At 34.9% G+C, this 24,342-nt stretch overlaps 1 protein-coding gene across 6 annotated transcripts in view; it reads right to left on the bottom strand.

Moving 5' to 3' along the window:
• Positions 1–24,342, bottom strand: part of BCAS3 (BCAS3, microtubule associated cell migration factor) — a 707,187-nt gene that overhangs the window by 368,842 nt on the left and 314,003 nt on the right. For 3 of the 6 annotated variants that reach the window (XM_025361460.1, XM_025361463.1, XM_025361465.1), the window contains exons 16-17: positions 16,407–16,557; positions 5,049–5,093 (exon numbers count right to left, since the gene is read on the bottom strand). In XM_025361460.1, the coding sequence (XP_025217245.1) occupies positions 5,049–5,093; positions 16,407–16,557 (196 nt within the window). The remainder of the gene's footprint in view (positions 1–5,048; positions 5,094–16,406; positions 16,558–24,342) is intronic. The other 3 variants (XM_025361464.1, XM_025361461.1, XM_025361466.1) reach the window with 1 other exon arrangement.

Raw genomic sequence — 24,342 nt, 5'->3', positions numbered from 1 at the left:
ATTATCATTTTTATTCTTATATTTCATCATTTCTTTTTTCCTCTCATAGGGCCTTAAATTCCATTAGTAAAAGTCTGTGTTTATTAAGGCATCAAAGGAGTTTTCACCCTGAAAATAACTTGCTATCTGCTACATAACATAGTGTTGTGTCTTGGGTATGAAGCATATTGGGTAAACACATTCATATCAAGTTATTTCTATTATCAATCTATAATCTGGAATGATTGTGGTATTTCAGCAAAATAAAAGCATAAAAATATGTGCATGTCTTTAAGATTTGCAGAGGAATAAAAAGGAGAAATAATCTAATAAAAAGAGCGTTATGAATAAAATATCTTCTATGGGATACATTCAAAGTTAGAAATTTTAACTTGGGTTCAATCTGCCCTTCATCCTAAGTTTTTAAAAGTCCAAGAAAGCTTGGCAGAAGTAGAAGGGCTTTTCTAGCAATATGCCAGTGACATACCACGTATGAACTTTTCCACAATGACCTAGAATATTTCTATCACAAAATAACCTTTTGTTGATGGAAAGACAAAACATTGAAAAATGATACATATGTGAATGTATTAGAAAAGTGCTAGCTTTGTATATTACGTAAATTTACAGATAGGTGACCCAATCCTCATAGGAAAGAACTCCAATGCTAACCTTTTTTTCTGTCTTATTCTCAACATCTCCCTTTCTCCTCCAAAAGGGGTCTTTAAAAAATCTCATTACAGAACATTTGCAAGTTCAGAAAGAATTTCTCTGGGTGTCTGGATGCCTTCTCTCATTTATTTATTTATTAAGTTAATAATACAATTATATAAAAATATTTAAATTTATATTGGTGCCCAAAAGTTTAACTGTATTGATTATGTGGACTCATCCATTTTTTAAAAATGGTTATACATGACAACAAGACATACTCCTGATGGACTCCTTTCTACTGATAATTCCTGCTCCTTTAACTACCCTTAGCTTTTCATACATAACCCCATGTTCAATAATTTTTAAAAATTTGACTTAACTTCTGAGCAAAAAATAAAAGAAAAACAGAATGAATTCAACTTTCTGCATCTCAGAAAAAATGACAATCATAAAACATCATATTTACTAAGCCTGATACGAATCAATGTAATCAAAAGAAAAACAAACACACAAGCAAACAAAAAAACCCAAATAACCAAATTAACAAATAAGATGCTAAATTAAAAATCAGGGGTGTAACTCTTTGTCATTTCTTGTGAGGAAACGCTTAACTGTCTAACCATAGAACGAGAATCATTTTCACTGCAATCAGAAGAAGTTGTAGGGATATTAACATTACTAGGACTTCAAAAATATTTGCAAAGGCTACTGAAGTTCCCCATTTTTCTTCCCTTGGGCTTTATACGTAATCCAGCCAGGTCAACATATTGAATTTCTCTGGCCTATTTTTTCTCCACATTCAACTGCAAAGAGAAAAAAAAAAGAGTACAAAATTCTAACGATATCTGCTTAAAAACTACAGGACAATGATCTCCATCTGAATAGGACAGATGTGAAGTATCTGTGGACAGCATGATAAGCAGCAATGTGCTCCAGTGCCTTGTGTAGAAGGACACAAGCATGGAAGGAGCTAACATGAGACAGAAGCACCATTTCTTTTCATTTTTAAAACATAAAAGAATAGCCAATGTTTCAGTTTAAATGTAAGACCCAATATTGATCTAAGTATTACAAGTGGTATAACAGCTTTCTATAAAAGAAGAAAAAATATTCTTTATATTCTTTTAGAAGTTTTCTCTCATTCTCAATCTTAGTTTCTAAAATAAGACCTAAATGGGAAAACTGGAAGCATTTTATTTCAAAGAACTAAAGATATTAATAATCTGTCTAAAATTATTCTATTCTTTCATAAATTTTTCTTAAAGGTCTAACAGATTTGTGTAAATGTGGCAGGTAAGAATAAATTCTCCTCTCCATACAAATTGTACCTTTCAAAAAATAAAATCATAAAATTTTAAAATAATTAAGAGAACAAGATTAGTTTTACATGAACTGTTTATATCTTGATCAAAACTCTTAGAAAATGCTAGTTAAAACTTTATAAAATAATATGAAAATTGTAATTATTTAAAATTTACCCCTATAAAATATGAAGACATTTTAGGAGGAAGAAATATACTCATATGGACTACCCATTGTCTACCTGTCATGTATATTTTTTGATAAGCAATTCAAAAATAACAGTAGCTTAAATACTGCATGCAGATTCGGAGCTTGATACATTCCTATTTATTTGTAATATTGAAAGCAAAATTCAGATTCAAAAATTCACACTGGAATTATTTATCTTAAATTCCTACGTTAAAAAAAGTATGTTACATGTATAATTCTTTTGTATTATTTTATATAGTCATCCAAACTCAAATATCCTAGTTAAACTAACCTAGACGACACATAATACCAGGGAAGTCCAAAGTGACTAAAATGTTGAAGACGCATAGTTTACTTTTGAACAAGCTTATGTTGTTACCAAAGGGAACGACTTTATTTTATAACTGACTCATCTGAAAGTACATGAATGTAAAGGACTAAACCTGTTTAATGGAGAATAAAGAACTGGCAGAAATTGGGATATACCAAAAGCAAGTTCTTAGCTAAGTGTTAACATTGCAACTTGAAACTAATAAAAAGTTTGTAGAAAATTTACATTTCATTTTAAAATCTCATTTTTCATCCAAAATACCTATATTACCCTATAACTGGATATACTAAAAACATATTTATTTAGCATAATGTTTTATTTCAGAACAGTAAATAAAAACATTCTCAGATTGAATGCTAAATAACATGGAAAAATAGCAAAAACTATTAAAACAAAGGAGCTCTTATAAACAACATGGAAGAAGTTGTCAAATTTATATTCATTTGCTGCCTTAATTTGAGGTTTCATTAAGATCTTAATGGAAAAAACATGCACCACTGAGAAAGTAACATTTTAAAGAAGGACCTTTTAGTCTAGTATAAGTGACTAAAAATGAGTTTCTTGTGAGCTAACGATGGCATCAAACAAACCACAAAGCAGTCTTCTAAAAGACAGGCAATGATTTAAAAGTCTACTATATTTCATATATCCCTTTCTTTAATCTGGCTCTTTTAATCTTGTTTCAACCTCAAATCATTTCTGGTTGACAAGTGCTTTTGCTTAAATGTGAGGAGCACACAAGCTGTTGGAGGAATGAGCTTTACTTACTTAACATACAACAGTTGTTATTCCATCTTTTACTTCTATGCAAACCTTCAATCTTTATTAACATACTAAAACTCCTTGCTTTGTACTTAGAAGAATTTATCCTAAAATGGAATTTAATTCTAAGTTTACTCTACAAAGAAATTCTGTCATATGTTGAATGTGGCATTTAAAATTCACTGATCACTGGAAGGGTCATAAGTAAGATCTGTGTATCTTATTTGTTTTTAGAAGACATCTGGTTAACAAAATGAATAAAGATTGACTTTCATGAGATTTATATTCATATATATCCTGAATTTGTTTAGAATAGTTTTGAAAACTGTGCCTAATTATAGTTTTCAAGGAGGAAAATTTTATGTTGATTTGTTTTATGTCACCTATTCTTAAGTGATAACAAAATTTTCCGATTTTCCTATGGCATATAAACATTGAAATAAGTTTGTGTCAAATAATAATTAACCTTAAAGAACTATTTAAGCTATTTTCTGTCCAAGAGAAAAAAATATTGGATAGTTGAGTTTGGATGACTATATAAAATAATATAAAAGAATACTTTTTTTAACATAGGAGTTTAGGATAAATAATTCCAGTGTGAATTTTTTAATCTGAATTTTGCTTTCAATATTACAAATAAATAGGAATATATCAACAATGAATGTTTTTTTCTAGTGTAATAGAACAGTATGAACAATCCCCAGACAACAGTTATGAGAACTACACATATTATGTGCAGAACTCTTTTCAGTATTCTGACTAAATTGATAAAATTAATATAGCTTACATTTCTCAAAACTTCACACTGGTTAACATATCCTTAAAAGTGAAAAACATTATCTAATTTAAAGAAGCTTCTTTTGAAACGTGGTATTTTTCCCTGAAACTGGAAAAGAAACAGTGGTAGCAGCTAATATTTACTGCACATTTACTATGTGCCAGGCACTGTTATATACTAACACATACTGAGATATGTATCAGTTTATTTAATACTCATAGTGAGTCCATTACGTAGGTACATTTAATACATAAGGAAATAAAAAATAGAAAGGTTTTAGAAAATTCCCCCTAAATCATATAGCTAGTAAGTGTGTGAATTGGGATCTAAGACCCACGCGGTCTGACTCTTAACCATTAAACAATTTATACCATTCTTAACAAATTCTACTTCCCATCTTTACATGAAAGTATTAAACATATTCTAATTCTTTTCTATGACCTTCCTGTCTAAGACTGACAAAGCTGTATTCTATGCATTGGTATGAAATAATTTATTAAATAATTAAGCTATGATGAGTATGGGCTAATAATTCAAAATAATAAATTATTTAGGAGGTTTTATGTAAAATATATATTTTGTCATTACGTAGCTTCTTAAATACCTAAACTATTCAAAAACACAAAACAAAATGCAACAAAAACTTTATAAGGCGCTTTTGGTATACCTTAAATATATTTATATTTCAAAATAAGTCATGTCCTCAAATGCTATGCATGATACGTAGGGAACTTCTAACGCCATAATACTCAAAGCTTTAAACTTGGGTATTAGCCTTGTCTTGTAATATTTATGAGCATTATGAGAGAATCCTTCTATTTAAAAACAATTCAACTTTTTTTTTTTTTTACTTTTTAAAGAATGAAGTGAAACCAAGAAAACCACTTTTCTAAAGCTTAAATATCAACATTCATGTTCCGTCTACAAATTATTCAGTAAGTTGGTGCATCTATCTGTGATCAGGCCATGCAACTGGAAATAAAACTACAAAACAAATTACTTTTTGAGAGTACAGCAAATGAATGAGGCATGCGGGACTGAACTGGAACTCACCATGGAGCTTTTATGGAAAAACACCCCGCTCCAAAGAGATAAGGCCTTCATGGAAAAGGGGGAAAAATGCAAAAAAATTAGAGAAAAACTCATTTAACATTAGCAAATACATGTATATCATACTGTTATAGAGTATGGATAAAAATAACTAAAAAATTAGTAATCATTTACAATTCTGCTGTACATACTGTCTGATATAACCAATGAAGAAAATGATGTGTAGTAACAAGGCCCTTAATTTTCAGAGTTAGGGATTCAAAATTTTCTATTTCTCCCCCTTTTCTGGAGCACCACTGTAGTATTTCCAAGTCAAAATAAAATAAAATTCACTGCTGAAGCCCTTTAAAACAAAGCATAAGTTAAACAGGATAACCAGATGGAGAAGAGTGAGATCAATAGCAACCAATGTGTGGCTGTGTGACACAAAATGGTTAAAATTAGCTAAAAAAGACTGGATAAAAAATTTGACATGACATTGTCCACTTTTCACTGGTTCCAGTCCCAGAACCACAGAAAGAGGCACATATTTTTCAAGTTGCTTATTTATTATATGTTGAATTGTATATTGTTGGTCAAAGGAAAAAACACTAAGTACAACTAGTATAATTTTTCTCTATTTTTGATAATAATCCAGGAAATTAGGATGTCTCTTAATAGTGGTATAAGAGGTTAGCTTCCTTTACCTGGTCTGCACTAGGTTAGGTTAGTACACAGTAAACTAAAGCTACAATCACGTGTTTTAAATACAACTGGGATATAAAGTAAGACTTCAATGTTATACATATTTATTCTCAAAATTCTGTTCCCAGCATTTAAGATATGCCATGCATATCTGCACATAAAGAAAACTGAGTGATTTAATGACATCCAAACCAAAAGGCACTGTAACATTTGACATTTGGAAGCCATAACAAACGGAGGAGAAAAGCGCATTGGTAAAATGTGGGTATTTCCTTCTTCAAAATTGGTTCTAGAATTAAAAAAAAAAAAAAAAAAATCCTGCTGATTAGCCTTAACTTTTTCCTAGTAAACTGAGTATATTTGACCAGAAAGCAAAACTTGAGAAAAATGTTTTCACAACAGTGAGTACAATTTTGAGTCCTGAAGCGCATTGTATACAAAGAAAGGAATACAGACAGAAGAAACTGAGGTAGAAGGAAAAATGGGACAGATAAAACATAAAACAAAATTTTAGAGATGATGCTAGTGCCAAGCAAGGATAGCTCTCTCTCAGTTAGTAATAAGAACATACCCAGCAATACGATGGCAGCATCCACATTTAAAATACTAGATTTTAAACTTTTTTGACTGTGAACCCACAGAAATACATTTTAAGATATAAGCTGGTATGTGCATGAGTACACATAAACAAGACTGAAGCAATAATTTAATGAGTGTGTTATTTGTAATAAACACTATTACTTAATAAATAATTTAATGAATGCATTATTTGTAATAAACATTACTATTTTTTATTTCAGTGTTTTATAAACATTAATGTTGGGATTATGTTACAATGCAGATAAAGGCATATTCTAACACAGTGCATCTGGCTGGGATCTGAGATTCTGTATTTCCAGTAAGCTCCTAGGTAACAGTAATGCTGCTGGTCCGCAGAACCAGTGGCAGAATTGCATTTTATTCTATTCTACTTCATTAAAGAAAAAAAAAATGTTGGCCATAATCTTCTTATATGATTTCATGACTAATTACCTCCAAACCAAAATGTTACTAGAGCTCAGCTTGCAGTTTGACAAACACAGATTTAAATAACTAAAACTACTTGAAGAGTACAATCTCTCAACTGAACAGTGAGCCCCTTCTGAAACGACAGGAAAAGGAATGGTTCAAGCTATTCCTATATGCCTACAAATACCTCAAAATGAAGAGGTTTTTGTTGTCACACAGTATACAACTTCTCTTAATTTTACCTAATTAGGAAAGACACCGGAAATAACCAAATTGTCCAAACGATTCTGACAAAAGTGACTGTAAGCTGGAACATCCAGGCTTACGTTGCTCTTTATTGTACCTACTCAGGGTAGTCTCCCATCTCATCCATAACATCAGCATACTGATTTATCATAAAGAATTTAGAAGTTTACCTTAATCCTTATTACTTAAAAGGTTTCTCCATTGATTGCAAAAACCAAACAAGCAAAAATGAAACAAAAACTTCAAGTGTTGAAATACTCAAAAGACCATCTGATATTCCCTACCTATAGCGTCAGTAAATACCTTTCTTCCAGGTTTAGGTTTCCTTTTATGTAAAAAGGAAATACATGTTAGCCAAAGAAAAATACAGAAACTTTAAAAAAAAACAAAAAAACTAGATTTCCCTTTCCAGGCAGTAACATGTTGCCAACAAGATTTCTCCAGTGACTTCCTTGTCCCATGACCCTAAAATGCACCGTAAAACTCCAGACACTGTAGTTTGCAGGCCTGTACTAAATAAATAACATCATTGTTAAGTTTGAAGACAATAAGGTTCACTATTCACAATTTGACCCACTTGTATTAGTTTAAAGTTATCCTACTTCAATCAAACTAGGATTCACTGGCTAACAGAACTCAAGGAGAAAGGGGGCTGGAGAGACAAGGTGAGAACCTGGTTTAGCATATACACTTGGCATGTATAAAATCTATACTCACCCACCTCTGGCCTAGTCCTACAAGCTAGACCTCTGCCATATACACGTAAAAGAAGATCCACAAACTCCAAAGAATTATAGTGACTGATGTAATTACTATCTTTGTAAGGGTAGTGTCAGCTGTTCTTTTGAAATGTGCCTGCTTCATCTTTCCTCAGCAGCAAAGGAATGAAAATATAAAGTCACGAAGTACAAATCCATGACCCAGCTGTCTTCACCTATGACTTCCCTCTCCCCTCCCAAAAGTTCACAGCTGTAGTATTGTATTAAAGCGAGATGAGGGTGGAAAGAAAAAAGATAATATGAGTGGGAGTGTATACTGAATGAAATATTCTCTGTATTAACACAGGCAACCCAAATCACTATATTCAAATCTGAATAATTGGTGTTTTCCAATCACCACTAAATTTTAGCAGGCTTAACAATCCTGCCATATAAAACCTACTCAATTTGTCATAATTACACCCCTTCTGAGCTGAATTCTGATTTTTAAATCTCAGGAAAATGTGGTAAAGAGACTAAAAATCCAGAAATATTATAGACTTATGTATAGGCCACCGTGAAATGACCTAGCCATTAGTTCTCAAAGGGTTTCTTCAGGAGACTCCCAGAAGATAGGAAAGAATTATGTTTTATAATATACCATAACACCATGTAAGTCATTCAACTGACTCATTTTGTTGAATGCCACATGGTACCACAAAGTCTTCAATCTTACTAGCTGAAAACAAGGCAAATATGAATAATTTTTTTAATATGAGAAAAAAGTAAAACTAGATTTGATTTGAAATCCTCCAATCCTCTATAATCTGTTCAATTTCAATTAATCATGTCCTAAGACAATTCAGGCACTGCCACAGAACAGACATCAGAATGAGCCTATATAAATATTAAAAGTAATAAACAGAGATGAAGCAGAGAAAAAGCTATACAACATTGTCAAATATTGAAACAGAGCCATATTTCTCTAAAAATAAATTCTAGGGACGCTAATGACTTCTAAATTCTGTGTGCCCTTTGTTAAAACAACAACTGAAGTAAACTCGCATTTCCCACGTGCATCTCAGTAAATTATTCCTAATATCATTTTTAAGTTCTACTTTGAATTTTTCATTAATTTTAATTGTTCCCTACCAAAGAGACCTATGGTATTATTGGTAGTCAACTATTGATCTGCAGGGGAAACCGAAGCTAAAACAGACAAGTGTCTAATTTGAGATACACATGATACCCAATTTTAAATGACAAACTCAAGATTTAGAAGATTTTCATCAGCAGTCTGGGCATGGTAGCCCATGCCTATAATTCCAGCACTTTGGGAGGCTAAGGCAGGACTGATTGAGGGTAGGAGTTCAAGACTAGCCTGGGCAATATAGCAAGACCTCATCTCCACAAAACATTTAAAAAAATTAGCCGGGTGTGGTGACATTTGCCTGTAGTGCCAGCTACTCAGGAGGTTGAAGCAGGATGATCACTTGAGCCCAGGAGTTTGAAGATACAGCAAACTACAATCACACTACTACACTTGAGCCTGGGTGACTTTTCATTAGGAAAAAAAACATTGATAATGTTAAAATTCTGTTATATGTGGCAAAAAAAGAGATTAACATAACATAAATAATGTCAAACTTCTGTAGAAATTTATGCCTGCTGACTTTTAAAACTATGGTATAGGCCGGGTATGGTGGCTCACGCCTGTAATCCCAACACTTTGGGAGGCTGAGGCAGGTGTATCACGAGGTCAAGAGATCAAGACCATCCTGGCTAACATGGTGAAACCCCATCTCTACTAAAAATACAAAAAAATTAGTCGGGTGTGGTGGCGGGTGCCTGTAGTCCCAGCTACTTGGGAGGCTGAGGCAGGAGAATGGCGTGAACCTGGGAGGTGGAGCTTGCAGTGAGCTGAGATCATGCTACTGCTCTCCAGCCTGGGCTACAGAGCAAGGAAACTCCATATCAAAAAAAAAAAAAAAAAAAAAGAGAGAGAGAGAGAGAGATACACACACACACATATATAGTATATAGTAGACATCATCCAAAAAACATTCCCAGATTTATGATAACATGCAATGAACTATGGTGTGGTTTAAGTACTCCACTGATTTAGCAGAAAAATTGGAGCTCAAACTATGTTAAATATACTGCATATGTAGTCACATCCATATATATTCCAATGAAAATACGTTGTCCATTATTTAATATCTGGAACCGAACATACATTGCTTAGTTATGAAGAACTGGTAGTTACATAAGGCAGAGACATGAGGTGGGGAATTACCCAAGCTATTATATCTCTATCTGGTGGGTCTTTCTCCAAATATTTCCAATTTAATTCTCCAAACTTTGCCTATAAAGTTTAGGGCTCAGGCCAAACTGTGTAAATAAGCCAAGGTGTACCTAATTGAATTAAAATAAGGAATAGAACTTCTGCAAGGCCTAGTATATGCCAATGTCATTTACTTGCATAGCCAAGTCTGATGGTAGATTTGGTCTACAAATATCAATTGGATGTGTCTGATTAAATGCTATTTAATGCTTCCATTTAATGTCATTTAAAAGCATCTATGCTTTCTAAGTGGGGCCTGTGCTCATCAGCACTGGCTTACAGCTGCTCAACAGTCCTGAGACTCAGAAATGGGATCGAAGAACTGGTAGAAACTCATACATGATAAGAATAAAAGATTATAATCCATATATATAAACTTTTTTTTCAGGTGAAGAAATTTACCTAGGACACACTAGCAAATAGGTGGTAGAACCCAGATGAGAAGAAGCCAGGGCCTCAGACTCCTAATTCAATATTTTTTCCACTAAATTACTTAACCTACTTCTACAGGGTGCATCTCAAAGTTCCTAATAACCACCTAAATCGTCACAAAGAAACGAATATACATGGCCGAGCGTGGTGGTTCATGCCTATAATCCCAGCACTTTGGAAGGGTGAGGCAGTTGGATCACTTGAGACCAGGAGTTCAAGACCAGCTTGGGCAACATAGAGAAACCCAATCTCTACAAAAAATACAAAAATTAGCCAGGCATGGTGGTGCACACCCACCTGTAGTCCCAGCTACCTGGGAGGCTGAGGCAAGAGAATCACTTGAGCCCAGGAGGCAGAGGTTGCAGTGGGCGGAGATCACACACCACTGCACTCCAGCCTGGCTGACAGAGCAAGACGCTGTCTCAAAAAAAAAAAAAAAAAAAAAAAAGAAAAGAAATAAGTAAATATAAAGATGGGGAGGGGAAAGAAATTAGGAGCTACTTCCATTTAAGGAAAAGGAAACCCACGAGAGAGCAAATCATCCCATGTTTACTTCACAAAAAGTGGTCTACCTAGTACGAGCAAGGAAGTAACTTCATTTTCAATTTTAGTATTTTTTATTCCCATGGAACTACCTATCATGACTTCCTTTTGAAATTTACTGTTCTTTGCCTGTGTCCATAAAATAATTTGTATATATAAATAATTTTAGATCTAAGCAGATAAAAGTAAGCTCATTGATGAACTTTTTTTGTGAATCGTTACATAGAAAATATTTTTTAAAACTTGATCACTCACTTGATAATGCCAAACATCTATGAAATGCTGCTAATAAATCCCTACTACAAAAACCTAACATCCAAGATATGGAGCAACCTCTTAGCACCTAATTTCACTTGTAAAAGATTAGGAGAACTATTCTTACTTATATATGATAAGAACATGATGGATGTGATAACCTGGTCTTTTTAAACCTCCAGTCTTAAACTGAAAGAAAACAGAGTCTGTTTGAATGGGTGATTATTGGAGCCAAATAATTTCCAACACTTCTTTTACCTCCATCAATGTATACTGTCATAGAGTTACGCAGCAGCTGTTGCCAAAACAGGCCTTATTACCTCCAAGTGCTGCTTCAAGGTACTGAACAAGAAGGTGTAAATACATCTGTCTTCTGCTATTTGTAGCTCTACTGGCCTCATGTACGTCTTGCAGTGAGACAGATGGTCCCTGACACTGCACAGGCTTTCAGGCATATGTATTTGCAAACATAAGAAGGCAGATGTTGAATATGGTAAACACACGATTTGTCCCCTTAAGGTTTAAGTTGAGGCTTCTATCTCAATTTGGATATTTAATTACTGGATCCTAGAAATCTTTAGAAATCTCTACTTTAGAAATATAACACTTTATGGTTATTTTATGACTATGTGCAAAATACCTCGGACATAGACCAAGTGGAAACTTACCTAACCTAAGTACATAATTTTCCCAACTACATTATCAGGTATATTGAAAACAGAATATAATTTACCTGTCTATAAGTGGGTCACTCTGGGTTCTCTTTCTACATAAGCCATGTCACATACTTCTTGTTGATTTTATTTTAAAAATACTGGGAAAAGAATTTTATAAAATCAAAGCTTGAGGAAATGAGAATTTACAGAATAAAAAGAGACATGGAAAATGAAAACTCTCATGTGCTCATCACCCTGGTGACGTTAATGGAGCCATCAGATTTCTCAGCAAATACAATAAAATTTAATGTCAATAATTAATGGAAATTAGCTAACTCCAGTCTTAAGAATTTGTCATAGTAAAAAAAAATTTTATAAAATAAATATAGCCGGCCGGGCGCGGTGGCTCAAGCCTGTAATCCCAGCACTTTGGGAGGCCGAGACGGGCGGATCACGAGGTCAGGAGATCAAGACCATCCTGGCTAACACGGTGAAACCCCGTCTCTACTAAAAATACAAAAAACTAGCCGGGCGAGGTGTGGGCGCCTGTAGTCCCAGCTACTCGGGAGGCTGAGGCAGGAGAATGGCGTAAACCCGGGAGGCGGAGCTTGCAGTGAGCTGAGATCCGGCCACTGTACTCCAGCCTGGGCGACAGAGCGAGACTCCATCTCAAAAAAAAATAAAAATAAAAATAAAAATAAATAAATAAATAAATAAATAAATATAGCCTTTAAAATCTAATACGATAAAAGCTAATGGGATGAAACATTGTCTGAGATCTGCTTCAAAACTCAGCATATGGCAAAAATGAAAATTCACAGAATATATTTGGTTCTCACAAATCAAATATTACTTTTAACAAGGCAAAATACATATATTTTAGTGAAAATGTTAAATTTTAAGATAATAAAATCATATATTCTGAAAACTTTATGATTAAATGTTTGGATAACTTATAGTAAAAGAATGATCAGAAAAGTCAATAGTAGTTTCCAAGTATAATCAACAAACTCTTCAGAGAGTGGCTAAAGGAGCGTTCCCCAACCTTTGTGACACCAGGAACAGGTTTCATGGAAGTGTCACCTCAGATCATGAGGCATTAGATTCTCATAAGGAGCGTGCAACCTAGGTCCCTCGCATGTGTAGTTCACAACAATAGGGTCTGCACTCTTACGAGAATCTAAAGCTGCCACTGATCTGACAGGAGGCAGAGCTCAGGTGGTGATGCTCACTCATCTGTTGTTCACCCCCTGCTGTGTGGCTCAGTTCCTAACAGGCCAGGGACTGGTACCAGTCTGTGGCCCAGGGGTTGGGGACCTCTGGCTTAAGGATATTGAATCTTGTCATCTAGCAACAGTCAAGTATAAGTTATGATTGACCACTATCATCAAAGTCTTATCAGTTACTGCACTCTATATTAATAGGAAGGGATAAAAAATAGTAGATGGCGAGACAAAAAAGGAATAGTAGGTTGGGTAATTTGTAGTACACTAAAGCTATGCTACAAGTAGAAAATTCATTGTAGACAACAATTATGTGGAATTAAAAAAACTAATCAAATACGTTCAAGATCACTTCTTCTGATAAATGTACTACAGTTATATAAGAGAATGTCCATGCCTTTAGAAATTACACATTGAAGTATGTAGGGATTAAGGGTATACTAAGTCTGCAACTTATTGTAAGACAATTAGGAAAAATGTAACATGTTAGTGTATACACAGGCAGAGGGAGAGAACGTGAATGGCGTGTTAGTGTATGTTCAGGCAGAGGGAGAGAATATGAATGATAAAGCAAATAAGTTGATCTATTAACATCTGGGGCCGGGCGGGGTGGCTCATGCCTGTAAAACTAGCACTTTGGGAGGCCAGGGCAGGTGGATCACTTGAGGTCAGGAATTCGAGACCAGCCTGGCCAACATGGCAAAATGAGCTGGGTGTGGTGGTGCACACCTGTAATCCCAGCTACTAGGGAGGCTGAAGCAGGAGAATTGCTTGAACCCGGGAAGCAGAGGAGGTTGCAGTGAGCCGAGATCACACTACTGCACTCCAGCCTGGGAGACAGAGCAAGACTATGTCAAAAAAAAAAAAAAAAAAAAAAAAAATTGGGGAATTTGGGTATACAAGAATTCCTTTGGATAGTCTTGGAACATTTCTGTAAGTCTGAAACTATGTCACAAATAAATTAAAACCTAGTACTCATTGTGTGACAAGTATCAATTATTCTCTCTGAACACTTCAATACAAGGCATGCTAAAAAGAATTTGAAACCATGGCAGAAATGAAATGGTATGAATTGAGATACAAAGCCTAGTAAATAATATGATACAAGTATCTTAACTAACATTTGTTTCAAAGCATATAAAATAACTCAAATTGATAACACTTCCCTTATTAATAATTAAATTGTTCATAATACAACAGAATGCTCCAAAAATCTGAGAACAGAGAGCAAATTTTTATAAGAAAAGGAAACATAAGAATTTTATCTAAATTCATAATGTGTGGTAACACAGGAGGACACCAAATGACTAACAGTTTCTATTCATCTTAGTGTACAGAGAAATGCAGTAGTAAGAGGGAGACAGAGAGAAAGAGAGCAAGAGATTTTATCTCCTTATGGAAAATTTCAAATACTACATAAAAAAGTAGACTCACTTCCTATCCCTCTCCATAAATATTATGAATTAAATTCTAACATCGTATCATTTTATGCACTAAACTTCAGTTACTATTTCAGAGATATATTTGGAGAAGCTCATTAGAAAAAGAGAGCTAATTCTTTGCATTATAAAACAGGACAGCTCTTATGTTAAAATTAAATAAACACATGCCAGAAACAAAGCACTAGAATATGCTTTTATGACTCCAGGAGCCTTTTGAACCTTCTTAAATTTCCCTCACTCTGAATATAAAATTAAAATACAGAGAAACAATTTTGAGGATGGTTTCACTTAGATTCAGGAAAGACAGGCTAAAATCTGTAAGTACTTTGGAGAACTGTACAATGCTGGAGTGAATCAAGATGATACAGTTATATACTGACTAACTTCAGTAAGTAAAAAAGAAACTTTAAAGTTATGATTCCAGATTTAGTCCCATTTTTTATTCTACATCACAGGAATGTAATACACAATGAAAAAATAACCTAATTGTCAATATAAAGGACATAACCTCTTTACTATTCACAGCCATTATTCTTAACTTATTTTAAAATAAACTAACAGAGGAAGAGAAAGTTGAAATCCAACTTAAGATTATACTTTTGCTAGACCCAAGGAGTTAAAAAGTTGAAAAAAATTAAAAAGATATACAGGCCATATTATTGGTGCCTTAACATATCTGATTTGGGAAGAAGTTTTGCTAAAAAATACAGCAAATGCCACAGACTCAATTTTATGTCTGCATGCAGCAACAAGATTTCCCTATATACAAACACCACTCCACCTAGCTACAGGGTCAGTTTCTATGTTATGGTGATACCTGGAGCTCAAAGGCCTTATCCCTGAGACTACTGAGTATTTCTTCTCACAAAAGTGACCTCTGTAAACACATTAATACTGAACACAACAAAATTAAGATATATTGACATAGCAGCCAAATAATTTAATATATTCCTTTCATTGGAAAGAACTTGAGGACTGTTTGAGGCCAGACAGGGTTTTTGCCTGACTACTTTAATACAGAAATGTAAAAACATTGTTCCATTTCAAATTAGGTTAAACTTCAGCATTGCTCACTATGGAAAACAAGTAATTTGCCTATAAACATACACATTTTCTGATATAAAATGGATTTCCAGTGTTAACATACAATTGAATATCTAATAATATCTTAGACCTAGCAGTTTATTTTCAGGAACCTAATGAAGTGATAATCTTATATTCCTAAGGGGTAGCAAATTGCTAAAATAAGCACAAATAAATCAAGTGAGTCATCAAAAGTCTTTAAGGAAGTTAATGACCAATCTTAATAAAGCCAAAATCTTAGTGCACTGGCTTTGAAAACTACCAATAACATCACATTGTCCTAACACTAACGACAGATTATTATATGTAAATTATATCTCAATAGAGATGATTTTTTTCAAAGTATTAAAAAGATGGTTGTCATCTAAGGTTCTCTCTGTATTTGTATCTGTCAAAATTTGGGAGTCATTTCAAATCCCGAAAGAGCCAGGAAAATGAAACTGTACTTGCAGGCAAAGCCACAAGGCAGTAAGGGTAAGACGAAGTAGATGGATCTGTTTTTCATTAGCCAATACTAGTTTTCACAGCTTGTCACTGCTTTTTCTCGATGGATGTGTGTATACATGGTTGTGTGCAAGTATGTTTGTGCAAGTTTTATGCTTTGTACTTAATCTGATGCCATTAAGTCTCATTTGAGCTGGAAATGAAGAACATAATAAAAACCACACAAAGAAAAAGTATGTTTTATTTTCATTCATTCAACCCTATAAAACAGCTGTTAAGAAAGCACCAAGCCTGAAGCCTTACCCTGTTCGTTTGGTGATGGTCCCCAATGTCATTGGCTGCTTGATTTGTGCAAGAGGCATCACTACCATCAAGCTGGGGAGAGGAGACAGTCGAGGGTTGCCAGGGTTGTTGTTGGTAAAATTGTTATAGGAGTCTTGGCTGTTCAGTTTTCCTACAAAGAGAAAAATAAAGCATCACCGAGGGAAGTTTCCTATCTCTGATAGGGTTTTCACTGACTCCAGTAATCATTTAAGAAAGGCATCAAAGGGGCCGGGTGCAGTGGCTCACGTCTGTAATCCCAGCACTTTGGGAGGCCGAGACGGGCAGATCACGAGGTCAGGAGATCAAGACCATCCTGGTTAACATGGTGAAACCCCGTCTCTACTAAAAATACAAAACTTAGCCGGGCACGGTGGCGGGCGCCTGTAGTCCCAGCTACTCGGGAGGCTGAGGCAGGAGAATGGTGTGAACCCAGGAGGCAGAGCTTGCAGTGAGTGGAGATCGTGCCACTGCACTCCAGCCTGGTCGACACAGCGAGACTCCGTCTCAAAAGAAAAAAAAAAAGACATCAAAGGTAGAATTGATGCCAAGAGAATTACAATTATGTGGATGAGAAGAAACCAAACTATTCTTGGAGAGCTGGATGGCTCATGCCTGCAATCCCAGCACTTTGGGAGGCCAAGGCAGGAGGCCACGAGTTTGAGGCCAGCCTGGGCAACATAGTGAGACCCCATCTCTACAAAAAATATCAAAAATTAGCTGAGTATTGTGGTACACGCCTGTCATCCTAGCTGCTCAAGACTGAGGCAAGAGGATTACTTGAGTCCAGAAATTCAAGGTTACAGTGAAATATGACAGCACCCCTGCACTCCAAGCCCAGGTGGCATACAGAGACCCTGTCTCTAAACAAACAAACAAAAAAGAAGTATTCTGGTAATACCAAGTGTGACTTAATTATTAACATATTTCAGTCTTTGGGAATTAGGGCTGAATTCCTTATCTTTCTAAAGACAGTTAAGGTGGTTTGTTGCCCTGCTTAGGTCCTCACATCCAACACAATCTGCTAGTTCCCCCATACCTTGTCAATTTCTAAACAAAAGCCAGCTGGGCTTTTCACAGGGATTACATTTAATCTGAAGATCAATTTGGGGAATACTGCCATTTTAACAATAATATGTCTTTTAATCCAAGAACTTAGGATGCCTTTCCATTTACCTAGGGTATTCTCAAATTTCTTTCAATGTTGCTCTGTAGTTTTCAGGGTACAAGTTTTTTTTTTTTTTTTTTTTTTTTTTTTTTGAGACGGAGTCTCGCTCTGTAGCCCAGGCTGGAGTGCAGTGGCTGGATCTCAGCTCACTGCAAGCTCTGCCTCCCGGGTTCACGCCATTCTCCTGCCTCAGCCTCCCAAGTGGCTGGGACTACAGGCATCCGCCACCTCGCCCGCCTAGTTTTTTGTATTTTTTAGTAGAGACGGGGTTTCACCGTGTTAGCCAGGATGGTCTCGATCTCCTGACCTCGTGATCCACCCGTCTCGGCCTCCCAAAGTGCTGGAATTACAGGCTTGAGCCACCACGCCCAGCCAGGGTACAAGTTTTATACTTCTTTGTTTAACTTACTACTAATTATTTCATTCTTTTTCATGCAATTTGAAAATGGAATTGTTTTCTTAATTTCATGTTTCAGATTATTCATTGCTAATGTATAGAAATATAGGTAACTTTTGTATACTGATCTTGCATCCTACAACTTTGCTGAACTCATTTCTTAGTTCTAGTAATTTCTTCTGGATTCCTGAGGATTTTCTACACACATAATTACGTCATCCTCAAAAAAGAGATAGTTTTACTTCTTCCTTTCCAGTCTAGATGACTTTTTTTTTTTTTTTTTTTTTTTGCGCCTCACTGACCTACCTAGAACTTTCAGTGCAATGTTGATTTGACAGGGGAAAAGCAAACTTTGATTTATTTTTCGCTCATTTTTGTGTATGTAGTGAGAGTTGAGGTTCATTGTGTTCTTTTTTTAAAACATAGATGTGTAATTGTTCCATCACCATTTGCTAAAAAGATTATCCTTTCTCCTTTAATTGCCTTTCCATGTTTGTCAAAAACCAACTGACCATATACGTGTGGGTCTACTTCTGGATTGATCTATGTGTTTCATTGATCTATGTAGCCTTTCAGTAATACCACATTTTCTCAATTACTGTAGTTTTCTAGTGAGTCTTATTAATTGATGGGTTTATAGAGAAAGTATAAAAATTACCTCATTTTCTGTGTTACGGAGTAAGCCAGTGCCTGTAAGCCAACAACTCTTTCATGCAAAAAACTTCTTATTGATCTAATGTTCATTTTATATCACTGTTCTTGACTGTTGATAAAAATTATCAACTCCATTTATGTGGTTAGCAATAGATAAGGCATTTAAAAAATGATAACCACAGTAAATACACATATAATTGTTTTTACTAATTCGAATTAAGTTGACAAATTTATGCACACAACAAAAGAATCCCCCCCAAAAGTCCTAATTAATATCTTATTTCTGAAACACATCCTAAAAGACATCTGCTTTAAAAATAGCATGGATTCAGGATAGAGGGAGAACTACCACACAGAATCTAATGGTAGCCTGAGAGGTAGTAAAAAGTCAAAAGTGCCTTTCTAAAAAATCATAACAAGATGACAGTGGCTTCAGAATTAGGATAATGGTTTAACCAAATGTTACTTCTTCCTTGGACACAAATCTATCTTTTTATATTACTCTATAGAATTATCAAGTTAAACTCTGATAAATGTCTCTTTTGTAAAACACAGGGAAAGATAAGAAATTCATGCAAATAAAATAAATCGTTCTCTATCTCCTCAATTTCCAATTCAGAATACACATTAAAGTTAACAGAAGCCATCTATACCTGTTGCAGGAATAACAAAAGACAGAATTCACAATACATACAAGATGATTTAGGCTACAACATAGAATTTTGTAGAAAATATGAAGAGGGAAATCACATTAAAATACCATATTTGTGGAAGAATATGAGAATAACTGCTTTATAGTCAAGCCATTCAAAGTAATTTATTATCACACTCTCAAGGCCAAAATTGATGTAGATAATTATAAAATTGCTATTAGACAACTATGCTAATATTAATTTGAATTTGAAATCAGACTACAACTTTATGTCACAAGCTGGTGAAAATTAAGGTATATCACATATATTTCACAACTAGTAAACAAATATTTGTTGAGTGCCTTAGCCTAAGATAACACTGTAAGGGACTGTTTTCCTTGTTACCGTGAAGCTTACAGTCTAACAGGCACCAACAGGAATTATTAAGTGCTAATTGCCTAGAACTAAAGATAAGGAGACGTGGGAACACCTTTATTTGGAAAAGGGCTAAAGGAAAAGGGCAAATGGGATATGATCTAGACTTTGAAAATCGGACAAAATATGGATGAGGGCAGGAGAGAAGGAATATTCTGGGCATCAAGGATAGTATGAGGGAAGCGTGGTCTAAAGGGATGCCATTATGGGGGGAGTAGTGAGGAATCTCTAACGATCGCAGATAAAATACTTCAGTTTTAGGAGGACCTCTCAACTGAGCCAGAGGAGTAGGAACTTAGGTTAAGTTCTTCAGAAAGGGAACAGTATAGATGTTGAAGTCATTGAATTTGACAGATAAAAGGAGTGGTCTAGGAAAATGAAGTGATTCATTAAGAAGTTCCAAATCTGTGGTTTAGCTAGGCACGACTTAAAATGTTTCACTCTCTCACCAGGATAAAGGACAACCTCAGGATAGCAAACAAAGAGCTTCAGATCTATCCTTCTCAACCTGTGTTTATGCTGCAGAGTCCATTTGAAACCAGCACATCTGAGAGGGTAAAATAAGTTGTATAGGTTTTACATTCATGTTCATGTTCACAGGGGTGGTGTCTGTCTTACATATTAATGGATATGGCTAGCAACTTATAAACACAGCTTTAATGAAACAATGGGTATATTAATAAAATGGTCAGTAAGGCCAAGATCTAAGAAGACAAAACTCAGAGAAAAAGCTACTAACTCTAATAGTCTTCAATAGAGTAGTTTCAGTAGTGAGGTGGAAAAGTCAGAGTTTAAGGAATAAGCAAAGGGACTGTTGATAGGATAAAAATCAAGGTAACAGACAGAAAACATAGATTTAAAGACTGACACTGAAAAGAAGACATTAACAAAGATGACATACTGCGCCAAGCAAAAGTTTCATTCAACCTTCGCTCTGTCACTTCACACTTTTGGAGGCTTATTGGTATCAGGCCCTGTTCTAGATTCTGAAGAAGTAAGTCCAAGGGACTTTCAAAGAGGTCATAATACAATGGTACAGAAAGACATATTAACAAAAAATGAAAAATGGGAGAAAACCATGCTAATAAATACATCTGAAAAATGACTCAGGAACAAAAAGGAAGGAGTCACTTTTATTACTGTTTTAAAGGACAACTTAAAAAGGGAGAAAAGGTATACAAATTTTGAGCATAAAGGAGAGAATCTCTACCTTCTTATTTTGCTTTTCTAGTAGAAAATAAGGGAGGAGAGATGTATAAATAACATCAGAAGTTAGTAAAATCAAAGAGCTAGCTTAGACAAGAAATCTCAATAGCTGACACAGACATATAAATAATACACATTAAAGAAACAAATGAAATAACTACACAAAACAGCCTAACAATCCTTTATTCCAGGACCTATTGTTAAAATCTTTGGTTATAAATGATTTTACACTATTTATTCTGTCTTGGATTTTCTTTGAAAATGCAGCTAGAATCTAACAAACCTCCAGATTTATCCTTCACAATACTGAAGACTCCACCAAGATGCCTGGACTCCTGAGGATAGTGTCTTACAAGTTATCAATAGCAAATAGCTCAATAAATGTTTGCCGAATGAAGGAAATGTATTTATTTCCATATCCAGGACATAGAGAAAAATATGGCCCTATGATCTATAGAAAAAATAATTCTGGAGGGGACTCAGTACTTCAGAAGGTTGCCAGATGACTGGAGTCTGCAGCTTTCACTATTCTGCTCAGTCTCATGTTCACTGGACTAGGAGGTTAGACTTGATAACTTTAAAAATAGATCTTTAGACATTTCCATGTGGTTATATCAAGCCTAAATTTTCAAGCCAGAATTCTTCATTAAATCTCAAGCCTCTTAGTATAAAGTAGTTCAGCAGGAAGAATCCTGCAGTGTCGGCCTTGGACCTGGATGAAGTCTATCGCTATTCTTTTTCTTTGCTCCACCTCTCAGAAATACATAAGATACAAATAATATTTCTGAGATCTATGAAGAGAGTTACAAGGTATCACCTTCACTAACCCTTCTTTACTATACTCTTCTATTTTTTCCTGTATTGCATGAGTACAATGAAAAAGAACAGAGGTTATTTAAGTGCAGTTTTGGTAGTGGACTGCATGAAGTCTTGAGATATATAAAATATTTCACACACCATTATACTTTCAAATTCCAGCTAAGAGGAGACCTGTAAGTGACAAATGCCATGAGAATGAATATTCTCACAGTATTTCTGGCACAAGCAGACAGAGGAAGTCCCAAAAATCTCATGAGAAAATAAGCTCATCTAAGACTCTCATCCCAGTTTTTTGGGCTTACTCTATATAGATAAACTTGCGTAAGCCTCAGGCTTTTGGGTCTTTATCCAAATCCACTAGAGCTTTGATCCTTTAGAGGTTTACCAGTCCCCACCATAGATAGAGTTCTCTTGGGGGGAAGAAATTCCAAGTTCCAATAAAATGGTTTCTCAATAAGTTAAAGCAGGAATTCTATTTGGGGACATAAAATTATTTAAAAATCAGAATTTTTAAAACATCCCTTGATGTTTAAAGCTATGATGTCTTGTTTTGTTCTGTTTTCAGTTTTTTGTTTACTGCTATTATTGTTTTTAATGTTATAATACAAAGCCATTAAACCAGAACCATTCACTTTGGGATTCAACCACTGACTTTCTGTGTTTATCTTCTAAAAGTTTGCAATTAAAAAAAAAAAAGGAATTATGAAAACAACTTCTTGTGCTCTTTTTTTTTCTGTTATCTTTTGGATAAAGGATATCTATAGGCACGTTGTACTTTGGGGAACACAAACTCTCCATCTCCATACTAACACATAGTTCCACTGTCTGCATATATGAGAATGACGTGGTGTGATCTGTTTACTAAAAGTTTTGCTAACTTCAAAATGCCACCTTACTTATGCTTTGTCCTATATTATGTTTTCCCAGACATTTTACACTATAAAAACACAGAGGAAAAATGGATTAAGTTGAGGATAAAAGTGAACAGAGAAAATAACAATGGGCTTTGTTGCCACGCTGGAGGAACAGCTTGTCAGGTCAGCTTTGCAGAGAGGCATATTCCCAAACCAGTCATCATTAACAGACTCACTTCCACAGGAAAAAAAAAAAAGACAGAGTCTGAAAACTCCGGACAAAAGAAATCCCTGCAGACAAAGTAAAAACAAATTAAAAGACCCATTATAAAACACAGATGCTACAAGGAAAATAAACTTTCTAAGATTTACTGGGCTTTGACAAACTTGGACATTTGTGGAAAAGACATCAGCAGCAACTCCCAGGTAATGTAGCTGCAAAGTTAGGCTCCTTTCTGTTTTATCTTTACCCTCTGTGCAGAAGCTGCCAGGTTGGTATTCTTAGCTTCTGAATGCAGTGATGTGAGAACATGTGAATGTGGCAAACTGCCAACTCCAAGAACTCTCTAAAGCTAGAAAAACTGAAATTGTTGAACATTTCAGATTATGTTAAATATTAAAGTTACTATCAGTGTATCTGTGTGTACATATGTATAGTTGTCTTTCTTCTGAAATGCAAACAAGAAGAGGGGAAATAAAGAATGAATGTATATGCATCCTTTCTACCTTTAAAAAATTTCCATATCTTACCATACTGTGAACAAAAGGACATAAAATCGGTTAAAAAATCATTAAGGAATCAAATGATAATAGTTGTAGATCAGAAAGTACCTTAAAGGAGTGTCATGCCAGGGAGATAGAGAAATTTTTGTTACAGGTTTCTAAAAGTTATTGTTAATGGAGGACAAAGAAAGATTCTTCAGGAATAGAAGGTACAAGAAACTAAGACCTACAATGGAATAAAGTGGGTCAAGTGAAACATTTGGAGGATAAAAAGAGCACTGTGCTTTTGTTGTCATTAGAGATATGAGGTAAACAAGTATAGAAATGGCAAAACTTCATTTGCAAAAAGAGCTAAAGGACACTAAGCAATGGTGCCCTATGAAAGAGCAGTGTTATTAGGAGATCCACATATCATTTCACTTATTCTTATCACAGACACAGACCTTATTCACTTTAGGCACTCCACTTTTCTGAAAGTTTACAATAGACATCTTCCTACAACTCAGTACTCTAGACTCCTACGACTATATTAAATTCTGTTCTCATCACCTCTCCATACACTTATCTACAAGACCCACTATGGTTCTAGGATATAAGCTCCTCACCTAGTGTCTTTGGTCTCCTATTTTGAACTCTCACATTTTGAAATCGGATTACTGAGCCACACTGAAGGCCAAGGTCAATGTGACTCTCTGGCACTCCTCAGAAGACAATTCTACGAAACAACCCTAGTCCCAAATATCTCCTTTATTTTTGCCCTCTTTGCAACACTTTACCTATTCTAAGACATCATGTAGATGTTCTATTCCCTATATCATATGTTTCAAAAATAAAAACTAGAAGATGAGTTCTACTGGGCATTTTTTTTTTTTTTTTGGTAAACTTTTGTCTTCTACAGAAGAGCAAAGCTTTTGGTCTGTTTTTAATATCCTGCTGTGGAATTGACAGGGATAAAAATCTAAAATATACCAAGGAGTTTAACTAAGTTAATTCTGTAGTTGAAAAGCTCTGACTTCTTGACTCTGTCAAA

This window comes from Theropithecus gelada, chromosome 16 (assembly GCF_003255815.1).
Source record: "Theropithecus gelada isolate Dixy chromosome 16, Tgel_1.0, whole genome shotgun sequence".
In the NCBI taxonomy this organism is placed as follows: Eukaryota; Metazoa; Chordata; class Mammalia; order Primates; family Cercopithecidae; genus Theropithecus; species Theropithecus gelada.
Note: the sequence above shows the minus strand (reverse complement) of the source record. Positions and strands in the feature narration are given on the sequence as shown.